General features: G+C 39.1%; 1 protein-coding gene across 1 annotated transcript in view; it reads right to left on the reverse strand.

The window, feature by feature from the left end:
• The window catches only part of si:ch73-281f12.4 (Ras-associating and dilute domain-containing protein-like), a 37112-nt gene that overhangs the window by 16448 nt on the left and 914 nt on the right, over positions 1-19750 (reverse strand). Inside the window, exons 2-9 of the mRNA XM_042504935.1 lie at positions 18500-18829; positions 17143-17378; positions 12197-12525; positions 8046-8738; positions 7811-7848; positions 6019-6188; positions 5814-5926; positions 1933-2152 (exon numbers count right to left, since the gene is read on the reverse strand). Of these exons, the coding sequence (XP_042360869.1) occupies positions 1933-2152; positions 5814-5926; positions 6019-6188; positions 7811-7848; positions 8046-8738; positions 12197-12525; positions 17143-17378; positions 18500-18829 (2129 nt within the window). The remainder of the gene's footprint in view (positions 1-1932; positions 2153-5813; positions 5927-6018; positions 6189-7810; positions 7849-8045; positions 8739-12196; positions 12526-17142; positions 17379-18499; positions 18830-19750) is intronic.

A 19750-nucleotide genomic window follows, 5' to 3' on the forward strand; every position in this document is an offset into this window, starting at 1 on the left:
CAACATAGGGACACTGTTTTTACATTTAGCAGCTGTTAAGGCATGTAATAAATCTAAATGAACAAATAAATAAATAAATATAATAATCTTAATGAAAATAAAAATAACTATTATTAATAATATTAGACCGGGGGAGTGCTGATAGAGGAGGTCAGAGAGATACAGAGGAGTCTGGCTGTTTGAGGTGGTGAGTAGAATCTTTAAATGCCTGTGTGTCTCTTTGTATCATTCTGCCCCCCCCCCCAAATTTTTTTTTTTTTTTCATGTCTTTGACAGCCAAAGCTCTCCAAGAGTTCTTTTTTTCCTCTGCAGCTGTTTTTTCACTTGAGAGGTGGATAAGTGTTGTGATGATTCATTCACAGCTGATCAGATCACATGGATAAGAGGAGCAGCTGTTTGTGAAGGAATTCAAACTTATACCCATTAGAAAGATGTTTCAGTTTCACTTCTAATGCATCTGACATTCTGCTACGCTGTCTCAGCCCCAAATGTGCTGTATATAACCCAACAGTATGCATTCCGAAAACACCCCTAATTAACAGTTAGGCTGCAAAAATCGATTTGGGGCGGTAGATGTCTTATTTGTGACTGTTGTGGCTGTTTTGGTAATTTGGTTGACGTAGGGCAGGAAGGACTGGGTGGTGTCAAAAGTAACTCAGAGGTTGCAAACTTGGGTGGAGTGGGTGCACTGTCAAGTGAGAAATCCTGAGCAGGCTGGGTAAGGGAGTCTGGGCCAATGATTAAGATTTCTGACATATCTTAGTTGAGTTTTAGAAAACTCTATTACATCCATGTTGTAATGTCTGTTTGGCAGATGGCGAGGCTGGAGTGAGGGGCAGCAGTGACGGTCTTGGATGAGAGGTAGAGTTGAGTGTCATCTGTGTAGTAGCGAAACTGGAGCATGTAAAGGATGAAAAGAAGGGGGACAAGCACCAAACCCTGGGGGACACTGTGGGTAACAGGAACTAAGGACAATTTGCAGTTGTTGATAAAGATGATTGATGTCTGTCTGGGAGGTCGGACCGAAACCAGGAGAGAGCAGTTCCATTGAGGAATGGTTAATGGTGTCTGAACAGTGCTGATATCAAGAAGGATGTGGATGGTAATGAAAGCGGAGTCAGAGGATTACAGTATGTTGCTGGAGGTCAGGCAGTTTCAGTGCTATGTTTGAGCAGAAACCAGACTGAAAAGGCTCATAAAAGTTATTGAAGTCTTGGTGAGATTTTGAGGTGGTATTTTATAAAAATGTGTAAGAATATTGGTAAACAATATAGTCATATATAAATGCAGTCTAGAATTAAAGATGTCTTTATCAGGAAAGCCTGTTTGACAGTAATATATACTAGTGCAAATACATAATATACACCAACCTATATGTTAACAATATACACTAACAGAATATATGTTAACACCATATATAAATGAAATTCACACTAAATCAACAGAGACATGTCTGATGTTGCAAAGAGTCTGCAGATATGCTAGCAGCTTTGGGAAGAGCTACCTACGCTAAATGAATAGCATGGGAACATGCTCACAATGACAGTCTTAACGTGATGATGTTCAGCTTGTACTAAACAGAAAAAGGCTGATGGAAATATCATTTGTTTATCAGCTTTTTGGTCATAAACCAAAGACAAATGGAAACCTTGACTTGATGATGGTGCTAGATGAAACATTAAGGGACCAATTAAGTTACTGCAGTTTATCATGAATGTCTGTACTTAATTTAATGACAGTTCATCCAATAACTGTTTTAAACAATTCATTTAAACCCACCAGGAAAAGTCAGTTGGATTCAACCTCTGGGGAGCATACATTTTTGCATAAACTTTCATGGCAATCAACACAATTACTGTTTCAGTCTGAACCTAAGTGGTGGCTTAAACAAAAGTTAAAAAATGTTTCTTAATAAGTGAGCTGAAGTCTGACCTCTCTCCATGAGGGCATTGAACAGCGATGCGTTGATGAAGAAGAACAGATAGGCACACAGTTGTAAAGAGATGTCTGGATGGACCTGGAAAGCTGTGAGAAGCTTAAGCGCCTCCTTCAGCACCTCCAGGATGCCACTAAGTCCATCAGGCACTCGAAGCTGACCGCTCTCCGAGAACGGGTTCCCATCCAGCAAACCAGGCAGCGCTGAATACATACTCTGTGGAGGGAGGGAGGTGGTGACAGTTTATGTCTTTGCTGTAAAGACCAGCTGTATTTTGCTGTGCACGCTATCCAAAGTACTGGATAATCACTGCTAATGCACTGTGGGAGTTAAATGCTGATAAGGCTGATACTGAGTATCACTAAAGCACAAAAACGACAACATGTAAACACAACATTCCTTCTCCTACATATGATTTCTGATTATAAAAAGTACAGTGTAATAAAGTTAGTGGTAAATAATGTTCTTTTTTTGTCTTTTCTTGTTTAGTACAGAAGATAATGAGTCAAAGAGAGGGAGGTAATGTGCAGGAGGCATTGTGGGAGAGCTTGTTTCAAAATATGACAGGGCAGCTCAAGTAAAATAAAAACCCTATCCTACACTTACAATGCAATTTGAGTCATTTAAGACACTAAAAAATACTGTGAAACAAAGATTAAAATAAAGAAAACATATTTTAACATGATTGCTTTAACATTAACAAACCATTGCCATGTCAGTCTTAAGACAGACGTATATTTAAGAATGAACAAAAAAATATTGCTGAGAAGTTTGGCTTTTCCCCTTGCACTTTAAAATGCATCTTAGAAAGGGTAAAACATGAAGTTTCACTCAACCATATATAAATCATGAGGAACAAGTGAGTTCTACAAACACTGCAGAATCATCTTGCAAGCTGTTTTAGTGAACGCAACCTCATTGTCACTCCTCACACAGATCCAGCTCTTATCACTACTCCTGACACAGTTCTTCCATTGTTTAACATGGCATGACATCACCTGTTAGGTACACACACACACACATGCACACACACACACACACACACACACACACACCCACACACACACACACACACACACACTCTCTCATTCACACACCATGACTAAGATAATGACCTCAGACTCTCTGAAAGAGGCCATAAAGAAAACAATAACCCTGCATGCCTGAGGCAACAGATCAGCTGAGAGTATACAGTAAGCCATTTAGGATTTATAAAGTGTTAATATTGTTTTAACACATCTGGATGCTTAAAAATGTTCTGTACATCTGTAAGGCCTAGTATATGAATGTGAACGCAATATTGCAATTAAAAAGGCGCATAAATATAGATTTATTTTTTCCCACTTCCTTTGTTTTTTCATCTACTCAGCACTCTCTCATGGTGTATCTAACAGCAGCATTATTGAACTTTGGCCTAATTTAATTCATGTTCTATTTTTAAATAGTTAAACTTAGCCAGAGCCAACAGAACAAGCGATGAAATTATGTCTGTAAATTACAAATGTTGAGTCAGATTTCACAGGAAATGAAAAGAAAGCCATTTTCCACCTCCCTTCCTTTCCACCGCTGGGTGTTTCTCTGATGACAGTCTGTGTTCCTCTGCAGGGAACACATCCTCTTTTTCTAACCACCAGAAAAATAGCTACCACCATACACACACGCTTACAGTATAACACACTGAATAATTACTGTAAGAGACACATTGCAATACATGTTACTGCCAGTGATGTTGTTAGGCCTGGGCATCCAAGGCTTTAGTACCAAATGTTTGAAAAAATGCCCATGAATCTAAATATATGGGCCTAATTTACAAAAAAGTCCCCCACTTAATCTATCATTCTGTTCATATTTGTAGTTGAATAAATATACTTTATGACATTCCAACACTATTAATATAAATGCAACATTTTTTTCAATTTTACTCAATGTTTTTTAATGATCAGTTGTAAGTATTCTGTACTCAATGCTAATTACTAACAACTAGTAATATTTTTTCTCATCACAATTCATAATTAACTTGGAAAGTTTAAAAAAACTAGTTAGAGTCCATTAGAAAAGCATCAAAATCAAGAGCTTATTCATAAAAAAAACAAATCCCTGTTAAGAATCCCTCTGACCCCTTCTCCCGAAGTTCAGGCTACGCCTCCAATGTCCTCAAATCCTAGAAATGCCCCTGATTACTGCTGTAAACAATGCTACAACAGCCCTGCATCAAAAATGACAAATAAACATGATAGCAAACTGAAAAACTGCCCCTTGAAAAGCCACATAAAAGAGGGTTTTTTTCAGACTAAAAGGCACAAACTGTACAGTAAAATGTCTCTTTTTTTCTGTACAGGCAGTTGAAATATGACTGAGTATTCAAAACATCGGCACAGACTGTTCCTGCTTCCTTCCCTCCCTTCCTCAAACAGTCACTGTGCAGGGTGGTGGTGTTTCTACAGACTCTGCTGCTGGGATGTCGACTTGATTCTGCATGAACCAGACAGCTTTTAATAAGCATCTTTAACATGGGAAAGTCACATAAATCTAGTATGGGAGTGTCTTGTTGGGCTGCATAACAGAGAGAGAGAGTTCACTGCTGACTGTCACAAAAACAAATCCAGACCCACACTAAGATGCATTTCCAGCCCATATGTAGTTTTAAGGCCTTGGAGTGGTATAAATTACATCAGTAACAAAAATCAACACAAGTTATAAGGTGGTGTACCCCAAGGCTCTGTCTAAGGCCTCATTTTATTGTCCTTAAATATGCTCCCAACTGGGTTTTAAGACAATTCTACATCCTTTATGATTGCTGAATTGATGACATGTGGCTATAATTCCCCTCAAAACCAAACAAAACACATAATTTTCTGTTTCTTTTAGTTGTTTTTAAGATGTCAAATTCTGGATGGTCGACAATTAGCTCCAACTGGATAAGAGTTGAGACAAATGTCCTTATGGTTGGCGAAGAAGATGTCTTCTCCTCTTCAAATCTTTGTACAAATGCTAGACATCTGGCTTGTCATTTTTGATTGTCTGTTTAGATCAATAGTTCAAACATGATGTTTTTTTTCAAGTTCTGACTGGTTTGGCACCAACCTACATCTTTGATCTTGGTCCATATTCTACATCCAGACCCCTCAGATCCTCTGTTTAGTTACTCCCCCCCATTATATGTTCCTAGTCAAAATACAAAGGGGATTGAGATGTTTCCATTGTGGAACAGTTTAGCTTTACTGACACATATTCCCTAATCTATCATCACTATTAAAACAGTGATAAAGGCCCACCTTTACACAATTTGTTTTGCAATTTGATTCCTGCTAATTATCCGTATGACAATAATATCATTTTTATTTTATCTGCTTCAATTATTTACCTATTGGCTTTTATTTTAATCATTTCAATTTCTCTGTAAAGCACTTTGGTCTGTTGTTTTTAAATTGTCTCTATATATAGATTTGACTTGATTTAACTTTAAGCAATTCATAATGCAACCACAAGACGTCTGATGTTCATATAGTGGTTCTCATCGAATCAGGCACTCTCGTTTTGTTATTCAACAAACCAGTGAAACCTTTTGAGACAAGATTGTCTTTTTGTTTATATACCATTCTGTGGAAACGACACCTCACTCACTATCTCACAGGCCTTTCCTGACTGAGAGTGCCAGACAAAGTTGGTGTTTCCATTCTGTTATTGTGTTTTCTATCTGGAATATGGTCAATGAAAACAGAATGTGGTGTTTACACAGTCCAATATCCTGCTTCACATGTGACCGACACTCAGATTTAAGAGGTCAAAAAGGAAGTGAAAATGCTGATGTCACTATATGAGTGTGTGTACGTGCTATGTGTTAAAGAACCTTGTATATTAATGTGTGCCAGCCTACCTTTGTTAGATAGTAGACAGACTGCTGAAAGGTGAACATGATGACTTCTTCCAGGACTGTCATGGCTTCCTCACAGGCTGTCCGAGTGGAGGAAATCTCAGAGTCCAACAGACCTGACAACACACACATTTTAAAAAAACATAAAACAAACGTTAACAGCCGTGGCACATAATAATAATGCGTGCAATGATGTGTTGTTGCCCACCTCCGTCCTCCTGGTCCTGCCTCCAGGGCAGCAGCTGAGGGACTTCATGCTGGATGAAGTGCAGCAGCTCGATGGAGTTGGCCATCCACAGCACCAGAGGCTGCAGACCTGGTATCAGCTCCTCCATGCTGAGCAGCTGAAGATGCTCCTGCTGCCCATCACCGGAGCTCCTGATGTGAGAAACACAGAGATTAGTGTTGAACCAAGTCTAAAAAAGTTAAAGGTTTGCTATAAAAGCTGTGACTTCATTAACCTTCACCAAGTCTTAATTTTCTGTTTACTCCATCACATCCTTTTCTGTTATCCGATGCTGGTTATTGAACTGTTTTTCAGATCTGACAAAAATGATTTCAGGGATAGAGCATTTACCAATCAAGTTCCCCTTCTTTTGAATAAACTTCTGTGGCATCCGAAGGGCAGGCTTTGCAGAGAATTTCAAATCTGGACTTAAAGCCCACCCTTTTTTCTCCTGATTTTACTGGCTGGATCAACATTCATTAAATTCTACTTTGATAACTAGCTACTTTAGATCTTTTTTTTTTAAATAACATTCTTACCAGTATGTTTGGGATTGTCTATTTTTCTATTTTTACCTCATAATCACGTGTCAGACGTTATATTTTAACCTGTAAATTGTGTTAAAATGCATGATACATTTGGCAGAATAAAAAAGAAACGTTAATTAGAATGAAAATGTACAAGTTCTAGTGTCTGTAGTTGTTATCATACCTAGAAAAATTAAGGAAAAATACTCTGTGCATTCAATTTAAACACAATACCCCAAGGTCTTACTTGTAACATATTTGTTGTGACAACAAAATTTAGTAAGTCTGATGTCTGTATTAGTCAGAAGTATTTTCTCAGTTTCTTGTGCAAGGGACATAATGTCAACCTGCAATTGTTCAAATAGTGAAATAGCAAAGACACTAAGTTGAACATTTTTAGTTTCATCGAAAAACCCTCACAAAAGGGGACTCCACCTTCCTCCTGTCCCTGTTTTGGACTTCCTCTAATATTTCTGCAAATCAGCAAAAGTTTTATGTGCAGTCAAAAAGAGTTACAACACCTTTCCTTATAAAGCTATTGTTACTGTCATAGCTTTACATAACACTGATCAGCTAATTGACTGAAATTTCATTAACATCAATTCTGATGATCAGTTATTATTTAGCTCATTTATCAAGCAAAAGATAAAAAATAAAAATCAACCATTCTCTGTTTACAGCCTGTAAATGTGTCAACTTGCTGCCTATGTTTGTTTTATGTGATTGTAAACTGAATAACATCAGTTTTTTACTCTTTTTTGGTCAAAAAAAGAGATTTGATGGCTTTTTTTATTCTTTTTTTACTTGCAAGGTTGTAAAGGTACAATTACATTACACTCTAAGTCCGTTCAATATTCTTTCTGTCCCTCTTTTACATCTGGGTTTATTGAGTTTGTTAAACTTTGATAACTTGCTCACTTCTTCAGACATACAAGAGTTAGAGTTATCTGGTGACACATGATAAAGGAAACAAACACTGCGCTCATGAGAAAAACTCTCAGCTGCTTCTTCTTTCTTAGAGACAAGACTGTGGGAAATTCTCTCTTTGCACAACCTGCATTTAGAAAAACCTTCATTGTTTTCCGGAAGAGCAAATAGTTGTAAAATCAGACTTAACTCCTCTTTTATTCAGACAGTAAACCTTGAGGTGTCGTATATCATCACAGGCAGCAGCTGCTGCTCTTCTCTTGGTGGCACCTCATTGTCATGTAATTCTGGGGCAATCTGAATACACTTTGTCTACTCACGTTTCTGGCTGGATCGCTGCAAGTTCCTTTGTCTTCTCCTAAGAAGGAGAGAAAATATCAATTTCATCCATGCATCACCAGCAAACATCAACCCTCTTATGCGCATTAAATACAACCCTGATGGCACATTTGATTACTTTATATTCTTCGTCACACTCAGGGGAATATAGTGCTGAATACACACATTTGAGATTCTGTGGCACAAAGGCTCAATTACCTGACGACTGATCCTTACCCACATAACGAGCTGGATCTGACCGGCTATCCGGAGCAGCAGCTGTCTGAAGTGTGTCAGCTCAAACGTGGAGGCCGAGTGCTGAATGCAAAGGCTCAGCAGAAAGGCAGGCGTAAGCTTTGGCTCATTCCCACTGGGGTCCAACATATCCAAAACCTCCTGCAGGACCCTCTCCTCCTGTTCCAGCTCATAGATCACCAGAGCCTCCGTGCCCTCCAGGTCCCTCCAACGAGGAGGTAAAGGCTTCCTCTGAAACCTTTTTACGGTGACAGAGGAGCCACATGATAAACAGGAGGATGTTTTTGTGTCAGAGTTTGGACAGAGTGTGGTCATCCACGGAGGGGTCTGGAGGGACCCTGATGTGCTGGTGGGGTCCTTAAACATGAACAGGTAGTGTTTCCCCAAGCCCACCAAGTCCCCTGGATTCAGTTCGACCTCGTCTTTGAGGAGGAAACCATTTCTGGTAACGGGAGCACCGTGAAGGGGCTTCAACATTGTCAGTGTCTTTCTGTGTTCCCCCGTGGACGTTTGGATGTTAGAGTCCAGGCGTCTGACACAGCAGTGTTGAGGCAACACATCAGGAGCAAACAGGAGGATGTCGACCTTTAACCTCTCCTCATCTTCTCCGTTACTGTGCTCCCTGCAGCAGCCGAAGATGGTGGTGGTCCCACTCATCAGGTAGATGACAAAATCCTGCAAAGAAAAGTGCTTTGGTTAATTTAGTGTTGCAACTAACTTATTTGTTGGTCTCAAGTAATTATTGATTAATCCATTATCATCTTTTCTAATAAATGTAAGAAACTCGTAAAATGTCACACTGTCACAATGTTTTGTTTAGTCCAATCAGCTGTCAAGAACCCAAGGATATTCAGTTTACTATAATATAAGATGAAGAAAAGCATACAATTCTCACAACTGAGAAACTGGAAGTACTGCAGGTAATTTCCAACACTTGTGTTTTAAAAAAAAATCTTAAATCATTTGGTCTATAAAATGTTAGAATAACCAAATAAACATAGCCTCTTCACATTGCTTTTTTTGTCCAACCAACACTCAAATATCCAGAGATATTTATTTTTCTATAATATAAGAAAATAAAAAGCCACATATTCATATTAGAGAAGCTGGAATCATCAAATGTTGCTTGAAAAATGACTTAACCAATTAATATATTATCAAGATAATTGCTGATTTATTTTCTATTTACCCATCAGCTCTTTATGTAATACCAAACCTATTTTTCAGTGACATTCAATGCTTAGGATGTGACTGATTTTCTTGTGTAACTCTTTGGAAATGAACCAGCAGAGTGCATGTGAACAGCAGCATGATCAGCCTGCACTGGCAGCGTAACGGGAGACAGGAAAAGAACGGCTTATGAGTGAGACGTCGGTGATGTCCATGACCTTGGGGTCACCACATTAAGACTATTAGTCATGAGATGATACGGTATCATCTGTGCTGGTAACAGTCTGAGAGGATTGTGGCAACCAATGTGAAGGTAGAGCTACCAAACAGTCTTCATCATGCAAAAGGTTTTAAAAGTTTTATAGTTTTAAAAACAGACATTAACTGCTATTTGAGGAAAGTCCAGGTGTTTTAAATTCACTCAATGTGTCTAATGCTTATTATTGCTTTTACTGTTACACTCCAGGAAATATATCTTATCTATAATTATTTGAATGTGATTTTTTTGTTGTTGCAAAAAGACAATTTAAATACTCCAGTCTTTTAAATTCAAATTAAGGAGTTCTTAAAATTTGTGTAGAATTTAGGGACATTGACATCTTTTATTCCCATGTTAATCTGCAAATAAACAGTTTGCTATGGTGGCAACTCTGTGAGGCTGTACATAGGCAGTGATACTTTAAGCTAAATACTAATGAAAGCATGCTAACATGCTGATGTTTTTAATCAAATTTCATGACAATCCATTCAATAACCAATGAGTCTCTGCAAAAAGATGAAAAAAGTAGGCCAATCAACCAAATGACAGACAGCCACCTCTAGATACACACTGCTAGCATAGCTAAAAAAAGTTATAATTTTCTAGAATACAAGTACTATTAAGACAAATATAACCTGTTGTAACAGTGTGTTTGTTTAGAGCTGCAACAACTAATTGAATAAAAACGATTAGTTGATTATCTAAAAAGATTACCTTGGGCGGTGGAAATTTTTAACAGCCCCTTTTCACTATTTTAGGACACTTGATAGACAAAAATCAAGAAAATAATGGGCAGATTTATCGATAATAGAATAATCGTTTGATGCAGTCTCTACTGTGTTAAGTTTGTTGTGAGGACCCAGTTTAAATAAACTTTAAAGATCTAAATGACTACTTAAATGCTCTCAGTTCCTGTTATCTGTCCATTGATGTAACACAGACCCCCTGGTTCCTTTGCTTTTGGTTGACCTATTGTTGCTGAGTAAGATTAGTCCCACTGTCGCTCTTAGCCCACCAAAGTGCTACCAGCATCCTGCACAGTCAGCAGATCTCCACTAGCGGGAATAAACAGCACTGCGAAAAAGAGCATTTTCCTAGGAAACGACTGGGGCTAATAACCACAGCCCTACTCTCTAGTTTACTGTGGAAAAATGAGCTGTGTAAACTCAGTGATTCAAGCTGCATCACAGGTCAACAGAGCCATGCTTTGGCTGTTATTTTTTTTTAAACTGTCAATTAAAAGTCTTGTATTGAGATATTTTTAGAAACAGATATTTGTTTTGGAGTTTTAGATCACGAAAATGCCCTCTAAGGTGTGGATTTTGTAAAACTGAAGTTACTTTGTATTCATACCAGTTTGTTTATGTTTGCTTATGACCTCATCGTCTGTTGTCACTTGAGTCACATTTTGGTTTCACCATAGCTCTTTGCAACATATAAGATACTAAATGAATAAGCAGCAAAAATGCAGAAGTGACCATTATTTTACTACTGTTTGACTTGTTGATACCTTAAAAGGATAATAGGCTGACCAGTCACTCAGAGTCTTCTTCTCTCTATCACCACATACGGCCTCAGTGAGCATTCGGAGTTGTTTTGCATTCTAATGTGAACAGAAATATTTTGATAACAGTTGGTTGGTCCACAAAACTTTCCCACCTTTTAATGGCCATAGTTTTCGCCCCGAAGGCTGAAATTTGGCGTGGATGTCGAGTTTTGTCTTCTAGAGGGTGTGTGTTTGTGTTCATACCAATTTGCTAAAGGGGATGGGGTTGCAGGTCTAAGACATGGAGTGGCCTATCACAAAAAGGCACACAACTTTCAAATAGATTTAGAGACTTGCCCAAAATTTTGTGGACAGATTGTTCATGAGCCCAAGGACAGCTGATGAGCTGCTCATGCCAATTGGCAAAATTAGGCAACGTGTATAATGCATGTGTGTATGTGCTTGCAGCTATTGTGATTCTTTTTTTAAATTGCAGTGGAAAAATATTTGTTTTCAAAAATACCCTTGTATGAGTAGAGAGGGCCTAAAACCCTGATCGAGTACACTGGTATGTAAATTATAACACACACAGGTAATGCCTCCCTTGAGTTTGTTTATATCCTCTAAAAATAGCTGCTGTGTACTTTATCCCCCTCTACAGTGTGTCTTTAATCAGGGTTATCTCCTGGTTTTAAACCTCCTGACTGAGCAGGTTTTCTTCTGTATGGTGAACGATGTCCTTTCATTGGGACATGATGACAGACAGCTCGTCCTGTGTGGAGGTCACTTCTGTTCTATCTGAGACTCAAAACACCGCTGGAGCCAAATCCACAGTGTTTCCTTCCTCTCTGGCCTCTTATAACCACCTGACTCTCTGACCCCCGGATTTTCTCCTTGAGGTTCTTAAGCTAAGACGTTCAATCCAACACTCTCCTGTACTTTACACCCTGTTGTCTCTTCTAAGCTTGGGTTTGTCCTCCGCCTGCCAATACACACTGCCAGGAGACTCTGACCTTGTGAGGCGTTCAATGACCTTATTACACTGGCTGTTCGAATTAGGAGCCCTTTCTTCAAACTTTCTACTACACAACAACAATGTAATCTATAGATAGATCAGAGAAACTATCATTTAAACATGCTGGGTATCATCATATCAAAATTCATTAATCATTAGAGTTGTCCTCAAAGAGAGATGAAATAAAAGTCACTATCACTCACCTGTCTGTGACTGTAGCCCTGCAACAGGAGGAAGTATGGGAAGTCAAAGGGCGGGTGAATAGAGTACTGGGTGGTGTTGTCGTCACTGCTCTCCGTCTCCTCCTTCTCCATGCCGAGCCGCAGCACCTCCTTGTCAGCCTCGGCCTCAGGATCCTCTCTGAGCGCGCTCTGCTGAACCCGGCTGGCCTCTTTTCCCATCGCAGACAGATCCATCTCACTCAGACTTCTCCAGATCCCGAGTCCGTCCACATCCTCCCCGCTGCCGTCCACAAACAGCGAGGTCACTCTGGAGCGGCTCTTCTGCAGCTTACGAGCCTGAGCATTGATGCCTGGACCGACAAGAAAGCAAGTTAAAACTTAACCTGTTAAGATTTACAATATGAAAAACAAACTGTTGCACGTTCATGATGAAACAGTGCAAACCTGATATATGGAGAGGGTAGAAACATTTAGAAAAACATTTATAGCCAAAGATGTAAACAAAATATGCATTTTAATAGATTTCTGTGCATTCCCACTTTATTTCCAGTAGTCACCATCATCATTAGGTGTTGATATTACGTTGGACTCAGTTGTGACATCAGATGGCCAAAATTCTATCAATCAAGACAGCACCTAATGCCAATGTCAATTTGACAAAGAGTTTTTAGAATGGATGATGTTGTTTTTCTGTTGGTTTTACTTTGTACTTTGTTAAGTATTTAAAATCCACTATCTTCCATACATCTCATGCCAAAGTCATCTTGACATAGAATAACAACATTTAGTCATGAAGTATGAAGAACAAAACCCAATGTCTGTAAAACATCATAATGGTGACTTCCATAAGATGTGAAAATATAATGTTGTTTGACATTTAAAATATCATCAACCTGATTTACATTCCAACCAAAAATTGAGCATAGCGTTCTAGTGTCAAGCACTGCTACTGTTGATATCACCTGATATCATGCAAGCCTCATCAGCTGACGGCCAGCTGATTCACCTCTAAGCATCTGACTCGCTAACTCACTCGCGCCACCTTTTTTAAGCTGCTCTAGCCCGCCTGCTCCCTTCCCTCTGCATGCTGCTTTTGCGCCCTTCTCCTCCCCGCTTCCTCCTTGTGCTGTTCTGACTTGATCTATGACGTTGTGTCATTGACGCCTGCTCTGTGGGGGTTTTGTTCTTTTCTTTTATTTGCTGCTACATTGCTGCTCTCTCTTCCTCAGGAACATGTGCTGTTCCTATTTTACGTTTCCACGCAAGCACGTGGAAGGGCAAGCGGGTCCCCAGAACGGAGCCATACCGCCAAATACTAATAATTACAATAAGCTAAATCTAAAAGCTGCTAAGAAGTGTTTTTTCTTGACTAAGTGGTCCTGACTGAACTAAATGTCTCTCTGATGTAAAGGCTCTGACACACCAAGCTGATGGTCGGCTGTCGGTAAAATGTAGAGCCTTTGGTGAGCGTCTCTTGCCCTAACCGCTGTGGTATGTCCTGCATCGTTGGCCCTTGTAGACCCTTGTCTACCCTCATCAACCTTTTTCCCGCCAATTCAGCATGCTGAGGTGATGCGACTATCATTCACCAACAGAGGAGACAACCAGTAAATGGAATCATTCTGACTGGCAGTTCAGCTCAGCGCACTAGAAGAGAAAAGGAAGCGAGGAAAGTAAACAAACTGCGAAAGTCAAGAGTGAGTGAGATTAAAACAAACTTGTTACATAAGGTAATATTGTTTTTCTTTAGCCATTGAGCTCTTTAGCAGAAACATTTCCTGATGGTTTGTGTTGTTGTTCCCTGCCGTGCGGCAAATATGCTCTCTTCTTTTAACATGGATTGTGTTGTTAATGTGCTAACTGGCTAACTAGTGTCATGACAGTTTCCCTGTTTCCTTTTTTGAATGACGATTATAGACAAGCACAGTCTGTTGTTATGGAGGGTATTTCCTCTCACAGGTGCAGAATGTTTGTGCTGGTTGGCCATCAATTTAGTGTTCATGTGCAATGTTCTGGCTGAGATACAGGGACATGAGGAGTCCAACATGTTACTGTTCTCATATAGAGGTGTGGTGCCACTGGGTTTATTAGTGCATATGTTTTTGTTTTTCTTTTACTTTTTTGCTTTACTGTCAATAGGTCACCATTCAAATTTTAACATATCAAGAAACACAAGATCAAAATTCAAATTTTGAATGTAAAGTTAATTTCTGTCATGACAGAAAAAACTGTGAAAACTGATTGGGGTATAACTTACATGTCAGAAATGTTTCCTCCAAGATCATAAAACATTTCTTTTTGAAGTCATTTATTATAATAAGTGTCATGTATTTTAACCAAAAAAAGATGCATAGATATCCTTTCTTTGCCTATACATCTAGGACAGTTTGAGGAATTATCTTTGGAGATCTTATTTATGCCTATGAGAGTAACATAAGATTTATGAATACATTTTAAATTAGCCTCTTGGATTTTGTTACCACAAAAAAAAAATGGACCATGTACCATCACCTAAAGCCATGCCTTGGCCATTTTCCCACAGTTTTAACTAGGAGATAAACAGAAGAGGAGCAAAGTGAAAACCTATTTAGCTAAACACATAACCAAAAAAATTATCAATGACCAAACCCCTCCCTGAAATCATTCTGGTCAATCAGACAGACTCCAACATAACACTTCACTGCACTGGCTCTGATTCAAATGCAGCATAATCAGAAGGAAAGAGAGGAAATGTGCCTGGAAAGTGAGATGGGACCACCTTTATCAGATAGCAGCAGCCGCTCTGTCGGCCTGACGTAACACAAACACTATTCAGCTCATTTGGAGCCATTAAGCACCGAGGAATGTCCACCGAGCCCCGGCTTCACACCCGGCAGCTCTGCAGCTCTTATCAGCTGTGGAAGTGGGTGTTTTCCACATTGTTCAGCACTAGTATGGCAGCACGGGCTCAGGGCCCAAAACACTTACACTGTAGAGGTAAAGGGCAGTTTCCCCAGGTCAGTGAGAAGAGAGGAGGGCAGTTCTAACGTGAGAACCATGAGCACCATGGTTTCACTGATAAAGACCAACAGTGATACTAGAACAGTTTTATGACATAACATGTACATTTTGCAAGAACAGAAATCTTCTGATGGTGGGAAACCATTTCAAACAGCATAAGGTATAATATGCTCATTTGCATGTTTTATGAGAGGAAGTTGTGAGGACTGACAGCACTCACATGCTGTACAGTTAATATGAAGCTACAGCCAGCAGCCAGTTAGCTTAGCATACAGACAGAAGAGGTCAAAGCTCATGTATACCCCTTTTCCACCAAAATCAGCATGTGTACACCATTTTTTTTTAAACGTCAACCCGCTAAATATGTCTTCTCATTGCCAGTTCAGCAGAGATGTGTACATAGGTTTGCAGCAGACGAGTATGCCTTTCTGTGTGTGGATTTTTTTTTTGTGTGTGTAACATTTGGTGTCGCTGACAGGTGGGAAAACAGGTTAGTAAACAGAAAAGAGTGGTATCAGTGCCTATGAAAACTGGGTTACTTCTTTCTATATGTCTCTTACTTATTTAGTCTTTCTTTGAAACTCGTTTCAGGGTGTTGTATTTCCATCAATGCCAATCGGAGCTGGAGCCAATAAATACCTGTGACTACTGCAGAGGCATTTGAACTGGGTGTGAATGTAAATTTATACTTTTCCTATTACATTAAAAAGCTAGATGTTAGCATGTGTTAGTGTTTTATTGTGCAGTGGGGAGGGGGCTAAATTAACACTTTATATCTCAATATTTTGGCAAGAAATAGCTTGGCACATATAAGGCCAAGTAAAACACTGACATTGTTGTTTTTATGCTTCTGTTTAAAAGCGTCAAATAATAATGATGTGTTAATTAGTGAGGTGCTGATAGGTGAATTTTGTTACCATTGGACAGAGCCAAGTTAGTTGTTTCCCCCAGTTTTCATTTTTAATACTATTAAGTGAGCTTATAATACTAAGCTCACTGGCTGCTGGCTATAGCTTCATATTTACCACACAGACATGAGACTGGTATCAATCCTCTTCTCTCACACTCAGCAAGAAAGCAATGTTCCTTTAAAAATCATCAAATAAACTCAGACTTAATAAACATGAATTTAAGTTGTTTAGGATAAATTAGGGCTTTTGATACTCTATGTCATGTGTTCCACTACTAATAAATTAAATAATGTGTTTGAGGAAAACGAAACCTCATCAGCAGGTAAATCACAGCTTTTTAAATACATAAGTAAACCTATAATCACTCTACCCCATGTTTAAATGTAAAATTAACTCTGAAAAGTATAAATTAACAAAGAAAAATATGCAACAGAAATTGGTTTACAAGTTTTTATCTTGATTTTTTTGAAGATGCAATCAGGAGGACTCTCCAACACATCAGTAGTACCAAAAATAATACTGAAGCCAGCATTTTGGACTGATGCTGAGAGAACCACAACAAACTTGTGCCAGAGTCAACAGGACTGCACAGTCCCCAGTGTGCAGGAAGTGAGCTCTGATAGGAAAAACAACACAGCGGTGAGTGGCCACTTTCTGGCAGCTCCAGGCTCAGTGGGAAGAGCTGCCTGCAGCCTCGATGTTTCACAGGGCCCTGATGGGTCCTTGCAATAAAACAAAGATAAGAGTGGGGCCGCACTGACCTCCTCTATCCCTCACTGCAGCTTTTGTTTCCTCCTGACCTCTCTCACATGCCTGCCATCTCCCCTGTTCTAGCTGGTGATAAGAGGGACAATGAAGGCTGTTAGCCTGCAATAAGAGACAAGGATAAAGGCTCCCCATGCCACCACTACACAGACTGAGTGATTGATTACCCAGGCGTACCGATGTTAGGGTCACTGAGTTGTAATGAAAATGGTTAGAGTAGGCACAATCTTTGGTCTCTGAGGAAGACAAGGGACACGCTAAAGTTATGAAGGTGTTAGCTGATGTGCATACCTGCTGTGACTGTGTCTCTGTCCTTTAAGCTTTGCTCTTCAACGCTCGCCCTCAGCTGGATCTCAAAGCGCCTGGAGAAGCCCTCCTTGGGTTTCCAAAGTGACTGCAGCATGAGGGGTTTCTCATTGTCCCCCACCACCCGAAAACACTCCCTCTTCCACTGGTTGTCTGTGCCCGTCTTGCCGATCACATCGCAGAGCACATAGTCATTGGCGTCTTCTTTCTCTAGGCAGTACCTGAACCATAAAGGAAGAATTTAGACAAGAGGACAACAGGGGGTGGTGGATGTTAAACCCTCTGGAACTAAGTTAAACAACTTATTTTAGGCCAGTTTAACAACTGACAATCTGGAGGTCAGAATTTACTGTTTTAACCATGCTAGCAAGCAGCTGATTCACCACTTTGATCCAGTTTGAAACTGATGACTGATGACATATGATAGACATTCATGTTCCCCTCAGGGTCAGTTGTAATAATTTGGTCATTGGTGCAAATATTAGCATGTTTGAATGCTGAACTAAGATGATAAACATGGTAAACATTATACCTGCTTGACGTCAGCATTTTGGCATGTTGGTGTTAGCATTTGGCTCAAATGCAGCTTCACGGAGCTGCTTGAATGGCTAATAGCTCTATAGCTTGATTATCTGATCAGTCGTTTAGTTAACAAAATGTAAGAAAAATTGTGAAAAGGGCCCATCACAGTTTCCAAGCATTCAATTGATGTCTTCAAAATGTCCAAAACCAGAAGAGATTCACTTTACAATAACATAACATGGAGGGGAAAAAAAACAGCATATCCTCATATTTAAAGGTGGAATCAACAAATTTAGGTCACATTTTCTACAAAAATGGCTTATAAGATTACTATAATAACACTGCACCCCCATTTTTTTAACCACCACACCTCTGGTACTGTAAATATCTAATATAAAGCATCACAACAAAGTATCAAATCTTCTCAAAAATCCAGTTCTAAATACATCTCATGCAAGAAACACTTTTTGCAGTTGCACATACATGTTTCATATCATATCTTAAACTTCAGTTAAAAAAGTTGTTTACATGGTTTCGAAGATTTGACAGGTAGTGAATCATATCATGTTTCACAGCTAGTGTTTCTCTGATTGATCCAGTCAATATCTGGACAGGTTAAATTGATCCTCAGAAGAGTTTTCAAGACTTAAATCTCCAAGTACAAAATTTCAAGTTTCAGGTTCTATTTGTCACATACTGAACATACTGTATCTTTACATTATGTAGTGAAATACTTATTGCCCCCTTCAGTACTATGCTGAAGTAATAAATAAAAACACAAGACATACTGCAGAGAAAATACAATGATGGAATTCCCTACCTCTCTAAGGCCTCCTTCACCAGTTCCTTTGCACTGGACTGTATGGTGGCCAGCACACTTTTATAATTGGTCCCCTGACAGATGTCACTGCCAAAGATTTTCAGGATGCCGGGGACAGACATTTGACTGGACAGCTCTGCCGGGTCGTCTGCAGCCTGGAGGTCACCGGCCAGGCTCCCGCTGCCTAGTGCCTGTCCGCGGCGTCCACTGTTAGGGCTGTGGTTGAAAACAGTTGAAAGCCTGTTGTTGTGGCGGCGGATTTTACTCTTGGCCGGCTGCCTGACACCAACGCTCTCTGTGGATCGGACGGTGGTGTCCGAGTTGTTGGACCTGAGAAAAAAAAGGACTGTTAAGCAACTGTTAGGCCTAAATATACACAAGTAATCAGATATTCAGCATATGTACCTATCCAGACAGGTCAAACTCATTAACAGTGTGTGACTGTACACAGTGATTTATAGGAACAGAAAGAGCAGAAAGAGAATAAACATAGGTTAAAATACTCCTTTTATATAACTTTTCTGATGTGTATTTATTATACATATCATACACAAGGGGGACACTTTATCTGACCTCTCCAGTATTCAGCGTTAAATAAAATGTTTTTTAACACAATATGTAAGCAGATGATTGTTTAGTAATGTATTTGTCTATGACTATAACTCCCATAAGTGGATCTTGGTGTATAAACACAATATATGATAATAAAGTAAAATACAGAATAGAAACCATAATTTACTTTTGTGGGCAGAGGTGAAATACTTAAGTGTAAAAGTTAGAGTTGCAAAATGTAAGCACTTTCCTTAATTGATTAATCAGTAAAAGTAACAATCATTATTTGAAAAAACATAAAACTTAGCTAATTTTAAACAATACCAAATCTGTTTTATCTTCAGTCAAAGCTCACAGCAACATATTGCATATACTTTGACAGCAATTTGTAGTATTTCGATTAATCGATTAAATTTCACATGTTCGATTAAATTTTTAACGACAGTTTAATCAATCATCAATTAATTGTTATCATCCCAAGTAATAATACTCACAACAAAAAGTCCCGCATTTAAACCCTTCATTAAGGACAAACGTGTTAGCATCAAAATGTACTCATGTACCAAAAGATAAGTACTCATGATGTACAATGGCTCATTTCATGATGATACATCATATTCTGAACTACAATTAGTGAGGCATTAATGTGTTCATAATTTTAATGTTGCATCTGGTATAGATAGGGGTAATTTATGCTGA

Source organism: Plectropomus leopardus, chromosome 17 (assembly GCF_008729295.1).
Source record: "Plectropomus leopardus isolate mb chromosome 17, YSFRI_Pleo_2.0, whole genome shotgun sequence".
Taxonomy (NCBI): domain Eukaryota; kingdom Metazoa; phylum Chordata; class Actinopteri; order Perciformes; family Serranidae; genus Plectropomus; species Plectropomus leopardus.